The 12,616-nt window shown below is 45.8% G+C and overlaps 1 protein-coding gene across 6 annotated transcripts in view; it reads left to right on the forward strand.

Moving 5' to 3' along the window:
* plekhg4 (pleckstrin homology domain containing, family G (with RhoGef domain) member 4) overlaps window positions 1-12,616 on the forward strand; it is a 40,738-nt gene that overhangs the window by 2,927 nt on the left and 25,195 nt on the right. For 2 of the 6 annotated variants that reach the window (XM_044103347.1, XM_044103354.1), the window contains exon 1: window positions 11,901-12,077. The exons of the other annotated variants lie outside the window; for them this stretch is intronic. In XM_044103347.1, the coding sequence (XP_043959282.1) occupies window positions 12,075-12,077 (3 nt within the window). In that variant the 5' untranslated portion in view covers window positions 11,901-12,074. Of the gene's footprint in view, window positions 1-11,900; window positions 12,078-12,616 lie in introns of those variants that run through there. 6 annotated transcript variants of the gene reach the window in all.

Below are 12,616 nucleotides of genomic sequence, written 5' to 3' on the forward strand. Positions count from 1 at the left end.
ACTGAGACAGGCAGTCTTAGTAAAGTCGTAATTTTTCAGGAGATGCTACCGCTAATATGGCTGCCTTGTGTGCTTCAAAGAGGGGCTGTGAACACTTTCCGACATTAATTATAACCACAACCCCATTCTGTTCAGCTACCGTATTGTTCAGGTGACTTCATTACAACATCATCCAAAATACTGCTTCTCTTATCTGACAATTGTTGATATACAATATTAATTTACATTCTTTTTACTTTGCCTAAAACCTCGTTCTGTTACCTAGCAACACTATAAACAACCGCCTTTGTTTTTCAGTTGATTTTAACTAATTTTCAAGAAAATATATGCTTGTAAGTACATCTGTTAACTTATTTTAGATTAAATATCATAATTTAATTTAGATTACTGTGACTTCTCAATGCTGACCTACTGATGTCAAAATACTTTTTTATTTTACTGGCAATTTTTTTAATGTTTTTTTTCTTTTTTCAAGGAACTTTTGCTGAATCATATTTTTGATAGACTCCGTGATCGTTTGGAGCAGGAAGAAGCAGTTTTATATCTGGGAAGAGTGTGCACAATCAAAGGTTTGTACAAATGACAAGTTTCAATATGTGATGCTTTTGAATGTCTATAGTAACATTAGCTTTGTGTGGTCTTCAATATGATGAGATTTGAAGGGCAGTTTTTAATCGTTTATTACTCCATAATTGAAGGACTGAGCGACTGTGGAGAGATCTGTGGACGGCTGTAACGTGCATCTATTATGACGTGCTACACTACCTTAAAGAAGAGGGATACCTGGACATTTCAAATGAAGCACTCCTCTTCTGTTGCCATTATGTCTTCCTGCCATGTCTGCAGGATGATCTGGATACTTTCTGCAGTGGCTGGGACAATCACCCACTTCGAACTGAAGCAACATGACTCCTAACCTGCTCTGGGTTCTTGGTCGCACATCATCCAATTCCTGAACCCCACGGTGCCTTGACAGAGGTTATTAAGATTATAACGGAGGCTCAGATGTATTTGCTGAACATTTTATGTTCAGATTTTTATTTAATAACAATAGCTGAATAACGGCAAACGGCTGTTTGTAACCAAGCAACCAAAATCACCAAAGGCAATCATGTTTTAACAAGATAACTATCACATTTTAATAAGATACATATGACGTTATAACGTGATAGCGCTCAATTTTTTTTCCTGTGACAGCAATACGCTTCCGTGCCAGTTTAAAAATTCACCATTTATGAAATGTAAAGCAAAATGCTGATCATGTTACCACAGAGGTGAATTTTAGTGCTTTTATGGTAGACATGTCAGAGAACAAAAATGTTCTAAATTTGTAATTTGTTTTTTTTCTTTACTCAAAAGGAACCCATTAGGTACATTTGTACATTTTTGTATTGCTTTACATTACTTCAATTATAAGAATCAGAAAAAGTTTTGTCTTATGTTGTTTATTTTCTAATACCTAAAGCATATATGAACTCATCTAAGTACATTCAATAAAATTTTGCATAAAAAAACAATTTCAGTTTCATATTTAAAACTGCCTGTACAAACAGTACTGACTCAGAGAAATGAAATATCTACTCTGAACATTGTGTTATTCTAGTTCCTCTAGTTTTGAATTTGACAAAACTAGAGAAATTAGAGTAACAGCAATGTTGTCGCTCTAATGAGTAATACATATGATCACATTTAAACATATGTATCGAACTTGTGATCTGACAAAAATCAGAAAATTGAATTGATTCTACATTTCAACAAAACTGTTTTGTTTTAACAAACTGATTCACAAACAAAGAACTGCTACAGCTTAAATGTAGATTGTTTTTTATTTATTTATTTATTTATTTTTAACAGGTCAATCACTCAAAGCAAGCCAAAGCCAGACTGCGTAGAGGAAATGCATGCTACAAAATCCTCACTGAAAGAGTTGTAATTCCAGTAGTGACAAGGAATTCTTAGTGTTTTGTAGTTTCCACGAACAATCTCCACAGACAGACTTGCTGGCAGATTTTCCCATCCAGTCCAGAATTTCATCATGTCTCCTCTTCCTCCACTCCGTGGTCTTTCAGTTAGTAAATTAAGTAAGTGGCTTGCAGATTCAACAATAGCATCCTGACTACCCTGTAGTCACAAAATATATAAAAGACAAAGTAGCAGTTGAAAAAGGATTAGTTAAAAAGAAATTTACACTTCATGAGAATGATCACTTTTACTCAGGAAAGCTCTGTGCTGTAGGGTTCCCACCTTTCAGAAATTAAAATAAGGATCTAGCAGATGGAAAGTGTCATTCTATTTCACTAGAGAAACTAAAACTGCAGTACCATAAGTTTTAAAGAATAAAGAGACAGTATAATTTCTTCAGTTTCCCTCTTAATTTTTTTTTACAATTGCTAGCATTCATCCTCACTGACACTGTTCAGCCTGGCATGTGTGTCTTCCCTCTCCTGTATCTTTGCTAGGACATGGTAGAGTATCGGTTGAGGACGTTTTAAAAAGACGCAGGTTGAGAACGGCTCACCACGACTGCTAACCCTCTTTTGCACCCTAGTGTTTCTAGGCAACCGTGACATCATCAATGGTCCAAAGCGTTCTGGGGTCCTTACTAGCTCCCGCCACATTAGCTGAGCTTAACATGTCTTGTGTTTTATTTTTTGTAATTATTATTTACACTAAATGTTTATATGCATGTGATAGGCGTTACTGTCGGACATACAGAAATACCGAACAAATCGCGTCTCGTTACGGGCGATTCCGTATTTTACGAAAGGGATGGCAATCCTACTGTGCTCTTCTCTCATTAAAATTATAGAAACTATATAAAACACAAATAAATCTACAATTTGTAAGATTAACAACGGCCCAAACCGTGTTTTAAATCAGGCTTTAAGATAATGTATCAAACTTCATGCACAAAATAAAATATACTATAGAAATATGAAAGCATTAAACTCACCGTTGGGTTTATGTCGTTTCCATGGTCGCCAGCCTGGGTGATGCTGGTATTTCTTCAATATGACGGTTGTGTCACGTGATTAGGTGGATGTTGGACTCGGACATCCATTGCTAATGTCTGTGACCTGAAGTAACCTTGGCCATTTTTACAGCGAATTTTTAGACGCTGAATTTGAGACGGCGAATTTGAGCACAACGAATTTTGAAAAGTTGAATTTTTTATATGCTGAATTTTTTAACACTGAAAATTTAAACTGTGAAAAATATGTATATTGAAAATTTGATCACTTTGAAATAGGAATGTGAATTTTTTTAATAACTGAAAATTGCAACCATGTAAAAAATTTACACGAATTTTTTTACTGCAAAAATAATGACATTGAATTTTTTTTTAGGTTAAAAATATATTCTGAATTTATTTTAATACTGAAAAAGTAAGCACTAATATACAACATTCAAATTTCAGAGGTATTTTTTATTCAAATTCTGACGGCACATATTTACTTCCATACACTATGTTACTATCGGCTGTGATAAAAAATAAAAATTTGAGGCGAATCTGGATAATTTCCCATATGAAAGAAAGGAGAGCTCAGCGGGAGAGCCGGAGTGGAACACAACGAAGGACCTAATCTGGTCCCTGGACATTTCTCCACAGCACTTTGAGCCATTTATACCAGCAGAACCAACAAAGGCTCTCACAGGTGATCGTTACCTTAACGAGCTAAAAAACTACTACTGGGAATGCTAACAGAGCTATTACCGCTGGAAATGCTAACGGAGCTATTACCGCTGGGAATGCTAACAGAGCTATTGCCACTGGAAATGCTAACATAGCCATTACCGCTGGGAATGCTAACAGAGCTATTACCGCTGGGAATGCTAACAGAGCTATTACCACTGGAAATGCTAACATAGCCATTACCGCTGGGAATGCTAACAGAGCTATTACCGCTGGGAATGCTAACGCAACTATTACCGCTGGAAATGCTAACGGAGCTATTACCGCTGGGAATGCTAACAGAGCTATTACCACTGGAAATGCTAACATAGCCATTACCACTGGGAATGCTAACAGAGCTATTACCGTTGGGAATGCTAACATAGCCATTACCGCTGGGAATCCAAACGGAGCTATTACCGCTGGGAAAGCTAATGGAGCTATTACAACTAGGAATGCTAACGGACCTATTACTGCTGGAAATGCTAACGGAGCTATTACCGCTGGGAATGCTAACGGAGCCATTACCGCTGGGAATGCTAACAGAGCTATTACCACTGTAAATGCTAACATAGCCATTACCGCTGGGAATGCTAACAGAGCTATTACCGCTGGGAATGCTAACGCACCTATTACCGCTGGAAATGCTAACGGAGCTATTACCGCTGGGAATGCTAACAGAGCTATTACCACTGGGAATGCTAACAGAGCTATTACCGTTGGGAATGCTAACATAGCCATTACCGCTGGGAATCCAAACGGAGCTATTACTGCTGGGAAAGCTAATGGAGCTATTACAACTAGGAATGCTAACGGATCTATTACTGCTGGAAATGCTAACGGAGCTATTACCGCTGGGAATGCTAACGGAGCTATTACCGCTGGGAATGCTAACGGAGCTATTACCACTGGGAATGCTAAGATAGCCATTACCGCTGGGAATGCTAACGGAGGTATTACCGCTGGGAATGCTAAGATAGCCATTGCCGCTGGGAATGCTAACGGAGGTATTACCGCTGGGAATGCTAAGATAGCCATTGCCGCTGGGAATGCTAACGGAGCTATTACCGCTGGGAATACTAACGGAGCCATTACCGCTGGGAATGCTAACGGAGGTATTACCGCTGGGAATGCTAAGATAGCCATTACCGCTGGGAATGCTAACGGCGGTATTACCGCTGGGAATGCTAACGGAGCTATTACCACTGGGAATGCTAACATAGCCAATACCGCTGGGAATGCTAACGGAGCTATTACCGCTGGGAATGCTAACGGAGCTATATCACCGGTACTGAATGTGAAACCACCACCAAACAGCTGTTGCCGAACCGGACAGAGCTATAGTACTTACTGGACCACACAGTGACCAGAGGTGAGTCTCATTCATTGTTTCATTATGAACCTGAAGGCAGCAGCAGCTCCTACGGCCAACTCTTCCTCTTCCTCTGCTTGCTCCTCAAATTCACCTCTTGTTATTTCTAGTTCTGATCGGTTTCAATGCGCTTTGGTTCGAATTAAAAAGGTTTAATAACGTTACTCATCTCTGTTGTAGCTGGAGGAGCCAGGCAGTTGGACCATTACACGTCATTTACCCAGAATGCATTGCAGCGTGAACAACATGGCGACATTCATGTGACAATATTTAAGTAAAATGTATAAAAACTAAACAACCTACAGTGTTATTACTGTATTGCTTTTACATCTAAGATAAATATTTCCCAAATAAGATCTATTTTTATAACTAATCATGGATCCCTTTAATGGCTCAGGGTTTGGTTCCTCTGGTAAGGCACAGTCCCACCAGTAGAGGGCAGCGTTTGCTCCATTAGGATATGAAACTCATCTGTTTCCTGCTGCACTTTAGCACAACAACTCTTTCAGAAAACCACTTCAGGCAAGCACAAGAATTTTTATCATGAAATTGAGGAATTTATGTCAAATTCCCCCGTTTCCATCAACTGTTTCTATGCGATGCTTCAAAATGTGAAGCACACGTTGCTGGAATGCAGCTAATGACATGTGGGAACACGTCCTGCTCAGCAGACCTTCTGGGGCCGTTCCTGCAGGCTGAGTCTGTGAGGCGGACCAGAGCAGGAATGGAGATGCCCTAGATGCCGCTCCAATGCCCTAACTGCTGCAGCATGGTTGCTGCTGCTGTTGTTGCTGCCGCTATGATGATGATGATGATGAGTGTTAAGCTGGCCAATAGCTGGTTGCCTCACGTCACTTTATTCAACGGTTTCAGTGTAAACGTGGTGGTGTGGTGATTAGTGTTCCAGAGATTCTCCTGTTGGACCCTGCCTGCGCTGTGCGCCTGCAGGAATTACTGCGGCTGCAGATTTCTCTGTGTTTCTGTGGGGATCAGCTTCAGGAATGAAGCTTTTCTCTGGGCTTTAGCTGCAGGCCTTGTCCGGCGCCTCATTGGCTGCCCGCTCATTGCTCCCTGAGCCGGAAAACCTGCTCACATTCCTCTGATGAGCTGCCTGCCAGGCCGCGCTCGGGGCACAGCTGCTGCTTGTTGTTGGTTACCAGAACCCACCGTTCTGAACCACAGACGGGTCACGTGAGCGGCGACACGCTGCGTCGCATAATGGCTGCATCAGAGGATGAGCAGGACAGCTGGAGAGCTGATACATCTCCAGATCGATCAGATCCATGTGATTGGTTTAGTCAGGCTTCCAGCAGATCGTCCTCTGATCTCTCAACAGTTTCACTGGTCCCAGCTGGTTCTACTGGTTCTGTTGGTTCTACTGGTACCAGCTGGTTCTACTGGTTCTGTTGGTTCTACTGGTACCAGCTGGTTCTACTGGTTCTGTTGGTTCTACTGGTCCTGTTGGTTCCACTGGTCCCAGCTGGTTCTACTGGTCCCAGCTGGTTCTACTGGTTTTGTTGGTTCTACTGGTTCCAGCTGGTTCTACTGGTTCCAGCTGGTTCTACTGGTTCTGTTGGTTCTACTGGTTTTGTTGGTTCTACTGGTTCCAGCTGGTTCTACTGGTTCTGTTGGTTCTACTGGTTCTGTTGGTTCTACTGGTTCTGTTGGTTCTACTGGTTCTGTTGGTTCTACTGGTTCCAGCTGGTTCTACTGGTTCTGTTGGTTCTACTGGTTCTGTTGGTTCTACTGGTTCTGTTGGTTCTACTGGTCCGCCTCCATAAATATGTCTTAAACACCTGAAATGCTGCCATGTGTCCCAGTAACCATGGCAACAGTCCTTACTTGTAGCAGTGTTTATAATAGTTATGTTATATAAATATAAATTAATATTTTATCAGAGCACATGAGGTCTGCTCACAAAAAATAAAATTATTTAAATTTAAAGAGAAAAATGAAATAGAGGAAATAAATGAATGCAAGTGTAAATGTTTGAGCAGCAGTGTCACAGCGCCCCCTGCAGTGAGGGATCATGTTGAACCAACCGACATGCCTGCACTAAACCGCCTGGCCGACCTTCAGTGGCGCCGGCTGTTCTATCCACCTGTGCTACCTCGCCAGGGTTTCCTACCGTACTGGTTCCTACCGTACATCTAGATGCGCTGACCGGTACCGGTCCAGCTGTAAGTTCTGCTCAGAGCTCCAGGATGATCAGTCTGGATGAATCTAAATGCTGATAAACCAGCAGATCAATCTGATCAATCTGATCTCTGATCAATGGATCCATGTTCTCCTCAGGTAGCGGCTCACCTGGATGCAGCTACTGATGGACCTGATTGTCTCCACACCTGATCACCTGATCAATAATCAAACTGTCTGGAGTCAATCTGCTGATCCAACAGGCATTTCATGCATTCAGTGCACTGAGCGATGAAAACTGAGGAAATGAAACCGTCACCTTAATCGAATGAGGGTTTCCTGTAATTTGTACTGTATTTATTTAGTGTGTTTGCTATTGTCTGAGGATAAATGTGGTTCGCTGCTATTGATTAGGTTTGAACAATAAAACCAGACAGAACCAGGTCCGCTTGGTTCCCGGTCCGCTTGGTTCCCGGTCCGCTTGGTTCCCGGTCCGGTTGGTTCCCGGTCTGGTTGGTTCCTGGTCCGCTTGGTTCCCGGTCCGCTTGGTTCCCGGTCCGCTTGGTTCCCGGTCTGGTTGGTTCCCGGTCCGCTTGGTTCCCGGTCCGCTTGGTTCCCGGTCCGCTTGGTTCCCGGTCCGCTTGGTTCCCGGTCTGGTTGGTTCCTGGTCTGGTTGGTTCCCGGTCCGCTTGGTTCCCGGTCCGCTTGGTTCCCGGTCTGGTTGGTTCCTGGTCCGCTTGGTTCCCGGTCTGGTTGGTTCCTGGTCTGGTTGGTTCCCGGTCCGCTTGGTTCCCGGTCCGCTTGGTTCCCGGTCTGGTTGGTTCCTGGTCTGGTTGGTTCCCGGTCCGCTTGGTTCCCGGTCCGGTTGGTTCCTGGTCTGGTTGGTTCCTGGTCCGCTTGGTTCCCGGTCCGCTTGGTTCCCGGTCCGGTTGGTTCCTGGTCTGGTTGGTTCCTGGTCCGCTTGGTTCCCGGTCCGCTTGGTTCCCGGTCCGCTTGGTTCCCGGTCCGCTTGGTTCCTGGTCTGGTTGGTTCCTGGTCCGCTTGGTTCCCGGTCCGCTTGGTTCCCGGTCCGCTTGGTTCCCGGTCTGGTTGGTTCCCGGTCCGCTTGGTTCCCGGTCCGCTTGGTTCCCGGTCCGGTTGGTTCCCGGTCTGGTTGGTTCCCGGTCCGGTTGGTTCCCGGTCTGGTTGGTTCCCGGTCCGCTTGGTTCCCGGTCCGCTTGGTTCCCGGTCCGCTTGGTTCCCGGTCCGGTTGGTTCCCGGTCTGGTTGGTTCCCGGTCCGGTTGGTTCCCGGTCTGGTTGGTTCCCGGTCTGGTTGGTTCCCGGTCTGGTTGGTTCCCGGTCTGGTTGGTTCCCGGTCCGCTTGGTTCCCGGTCTGGTTGGTTCCCGGTCCGCTTGGTTCCCGGTCCGCTTGGTTCCCGTGTGGAGAACGTTCTCCCCCTCAGCTGCTGCAGACCTGAAGCTGTTGCAGCTCTGCTGCTCTATTTAAAGACCAGATCTTCTGTCCAAAGAATGTCGTCTCAACTGCTGCCAGCACAGAGTGAGAGAGAGGGTTGATGTGTGTGTGTGTGTGTGTGTGTGTGTGTGTGTGTGTGTGTTAGCAGTTGAGTGTGATGCTCCCACAGTGAGTCGAGGGGTGGAGCCGTCTGAGCTGCAGACTGAGAGCTGCTGCTTCTCTGAACACATGCTGCTGCTCCGCCGCCTCGCTCTGCACATTTGGAGCGCCTGTTGTTGTTTGGGGGGGGCCCGGTTCGGAGCGGCCCGGTCCGGTCTGAGACGAGCTGAAGTCCAGACGGGGTGAGTGTTTTGTTTCTCCTGTTTCAGGCTCTGACTGGGCTGAGAGAAAAAACACACAGCTGCTCAGGAGCTGCTGAAGTTTCCTAACTTTGATCCTTTGGAGACCAGTTCTGGTTCTGGTTCTGCTGAGTGGTTCTGGGGGTTCTGCTGGACTGACCCGGGTGGTGCAGGGAGGTCCTGCAGTCAGACACTGTACCGACCTGTTGATCAGCAGAAACATGGAGCTGACCTGCAGAGCTCTGACCAGAACCACCAGACTGGATGCTTTCTGGTCTGGTTTAATGGTTTAACTGGTTACCAGCTTGTCTTATTGTACCTATTCCCAGTAACAGGAGGGCATATGTTTAGCAGAACTTCACAATAAGAGCCTGATAAAGCTCTGAGGTCCCCTGTCTGCTCATTAATAATAATTTTCCCTGACAGATTATGCTCCAGAAATAATCCCAGCTGCTGCAGCTGCTCAGGTTGAGGTGAGAACTGGGACCAGCAGCAGGCTGGTACTGGTGCTGCTGGGAGGAGGATCAGATGATCTTCATGGAAACTGATGGAACATTTCAGGAATGTTTTAAAGCTGCCATGTTTTTTTAAAGTTGCACTTTGCCACTTTTATTAGAAATGTTTTCATATTTTTGTTGAAACTCACTTTGTGCTGATGGCTTCTTCTCCCAGTGCTCCCAGTGTTCCCAGTGCTTACTGCAGAAATATACCCCTCAGCCACAACCAGTCAGAATAAGGAGGTTCTTAGCACCGTCAGTCATGCTTGTGTATTCGCTGCTCACACCCTCCGCCTTGCTCTGTTACAGCTGGTTCACCACAGCCAGCCTGTCATGAGTGCTACGGCTAGCTGGCACAGAGAGACAGTTTGTTGGTCGGATCGCTCTTGGAAGTGTGTCTGATGTGTGTGTTGTAGTTCGCACGTCCCCCATTTTGTTTTGTGTATAATAAGTTAATTCTTCGTTGTGGTTTGTTCATTCCTTCAGAGCTTGGTTTTGTCTGTCTCCTGCCTTGATCCCTGGTACTGATATTTCCTAGACGTCATTGAATGTTACAGTTTATGTGTGTTCCTTGAACGTGTCTTTTTGGGAGGAGTGTTATGCACCGAGTGACACAACGAGGGTTATTTGTTTGAAGGTAAATAAAACCTTTCTTTCCGCAAAGACAGCGCCGGACGTCATAAGTGCCTGATCCCAGAAACACATGGAAGTAAAATAAGTTGTTTCTCTGCCATTAGCACAATGAGCAGTGAGTACATAAGGTTGATTGACAGCGCTAAGCCCCACCTCCTGGCTCTGATTATAGCAGATCAGGGAGGAGATGGATCTGTTCTCAGATTATCTGTCTCATAGCAAACATGGTGACAGTTTTAACAAATATATTTGTTATATGAACAGGGTCCTCTGTCTGAACCGGACCGCCGTGTATGGGAATCCAACCAGAAAATAAACTAGATTCTAACAGAAGCTGTTAGCAGTTAGCATCACCATCGAATCTTTTTCTCACAGTGTTAGCTCCTGCTAATGTCTTTAGCTCTAGCTAATAATGTTAGCTCCTGCTAGTATAAACATCAGTAGCTCCCAAGCTGATGGCGTTAGCTTGTTTCAGCAGATATTTCATGTTCAGAAGGTTGTGGATCCTTTAAGGGTGCCATTTTGTCATCATGGTCTCCAGCCTGGTTCTGGTTCTGGTTCTGGTTCTGGTTCTGGTTCTGGTTCTTGTATGAACGGATCCAGAGAGCGCTTCCCATGGAGACAGAATTACACTGTCAAATTTTTTCTAAAGTATGAGAACAATGAGCTGCAGGCTCAGGTGTGTGTGCGTGAGTGTGTGTGTGTGTGTGTGTGTGTGCGTGTGTGTGTGAGTGTGTGTGTGAGTGTGTGTGTGAGTGTGTGTGTGTGAGTGTGTGTGTGTGTGTGTGTGTGCGCGCGGGCTGTAATCTCTCCTCCTCTCTTTCCTCTTCTGAGGAAACATCTGGGCGTCTCTGCCCCGACTCGTCCTGAAATGTTCTGAGACGTGAAGCTGCAGGAGCTCAGCCTGACCCGTCACGTTCTCCAAGCTTCCTACCAGAACCACAGACCCGTTTACCTGGTTCTGATAGTTCTGGAGTTTTGTGTTGTTTAAAGATAAACACTCTGCAGACCATGTCCCAGTTGGTCCCAGTCTGTCCCAGTTGTGCATGTGCTGATGATTCGTGTGTGTGTGTGTGTGTGTGTGTTAATATACCTCCCCCCCAGGTGTGTGTTCTGGCTTTCTTTGTGACTGAGTTCTGATTGGATCCCTGATGAGATCCCTGATCTGATTGGTTAACTGGAGACACGGCGTTGATGAGGGATGAGGAACTTTTCCTTTAAGGATGTTTCTGAGTTTCTCTGGTCCCAGCAGACAGGCTCCTGCATGTCCCCAGTGCTCCCAGTAAAGGCGACCAGCCTCATTGTGCTGCTGCCACTTAGTTTCCCCCTCAGAGATCCTGAAAGAAGTTTTTCTCTGTGGCTCATGGAAACCACACACTGACTCCCAGCAGCTCCATGGAAACCAGCACTGGTTTCACTGGCGCTGCTCTGGTCAGCTCGACTGGGAGTGGCCCATTTCATTCCCAGTCTGAGATGTTAAAGGTTTACAGACATTGTCTGGAAACAAAGTCGGACCATCATGACCCACTTCCTGGTGCTGTTCACTGGTTTTCAGTCAGAGACCATCATGAATGTCCTGACCCGCATCAGAACCAGCAGCCGACCCGCTGTTCCGATTCATTCTGGTTTTGTTGGACTGGTCATGTGACATGGTTTTCACAATAAAAGCATTTATTTATTGAGGTAAAATGATCCTGAAGTCTCTGTCTCTTCCAGCGGTTCTGACCCAGTGAGGCCGTCTGTAATGCAGGTTCTGATCCAGTTTGGATTTTAGGTTCTGCCACAGCCAGCAGGGGGCAGCAGAGGGGAGGAATAGGAGGGAGGATCCATGAAGGGCTGACAGCTGGGAGGCGGAGCTTAGCGCAGCGCTCAGCGCTGACGGCACGAGACGCTCCGAGAGACAGACTGGGACAGACTGGGATCATGGAGTCAAACTGGAGTAATGTCCCCTGACAACACACTGCAGACAGCATGGTAAGGCCTCCACACACAGACACACACACACAGACACACACAGACACACACACACACAGACACACACACACAGACACACACACACACACACACACAGACACACACACACACACACACACACACACACACACACACTGCCTGTAGCTCCGGACGGCTGGACTGAGGGGAGTTTAGCTGGGGGAGCAGCAGGGGTGTTGGGTTCCACCAGTGTGTGTGTGTGTGTGTGTGTGTGTGTGTGTGTGTGTGTGTGTGTGTGTGTTAGGGATTCAACATTGGATATGAGGTGTGTGTAGCTGTGAGCAGCAAGGATCAGAAAGTCAGGTCAAACACCAGAACCCGGCCCGGTGGAGCAGAACCACTCCATGGTCCAGTGCTGTAACAGGTGGAGGCAGGTCAGCTGGTACTCCTGCAGCTGAGCCGATCCAGTCAGACTGGGAGGTTCTGCCACCTTCGGATCAGAACCAGAGCATCACAACCCACAGCCTGGTGCTGGTTCTGCAGAACAGAACCACCTGTTAGAGCTTCCTGTTGCTGGGCAG

The sequence above is a fragment of the Gambusia affinis genome, linkage group LG02 (assembly GCF_019740435.1).
Source record: "Gambusia affinis linkage group LG02, SWU_Gaff_1.0, whole genome shotgun sequence".
In the NCBI taxonomy this organism is placed as follows: domain Eukaryota; kingdom Metazoa; phylum Chordata; class Actinopteri; order Cyprinodontiformes; family Poeciliidae; genus Gambusia; species Gambusia affinis.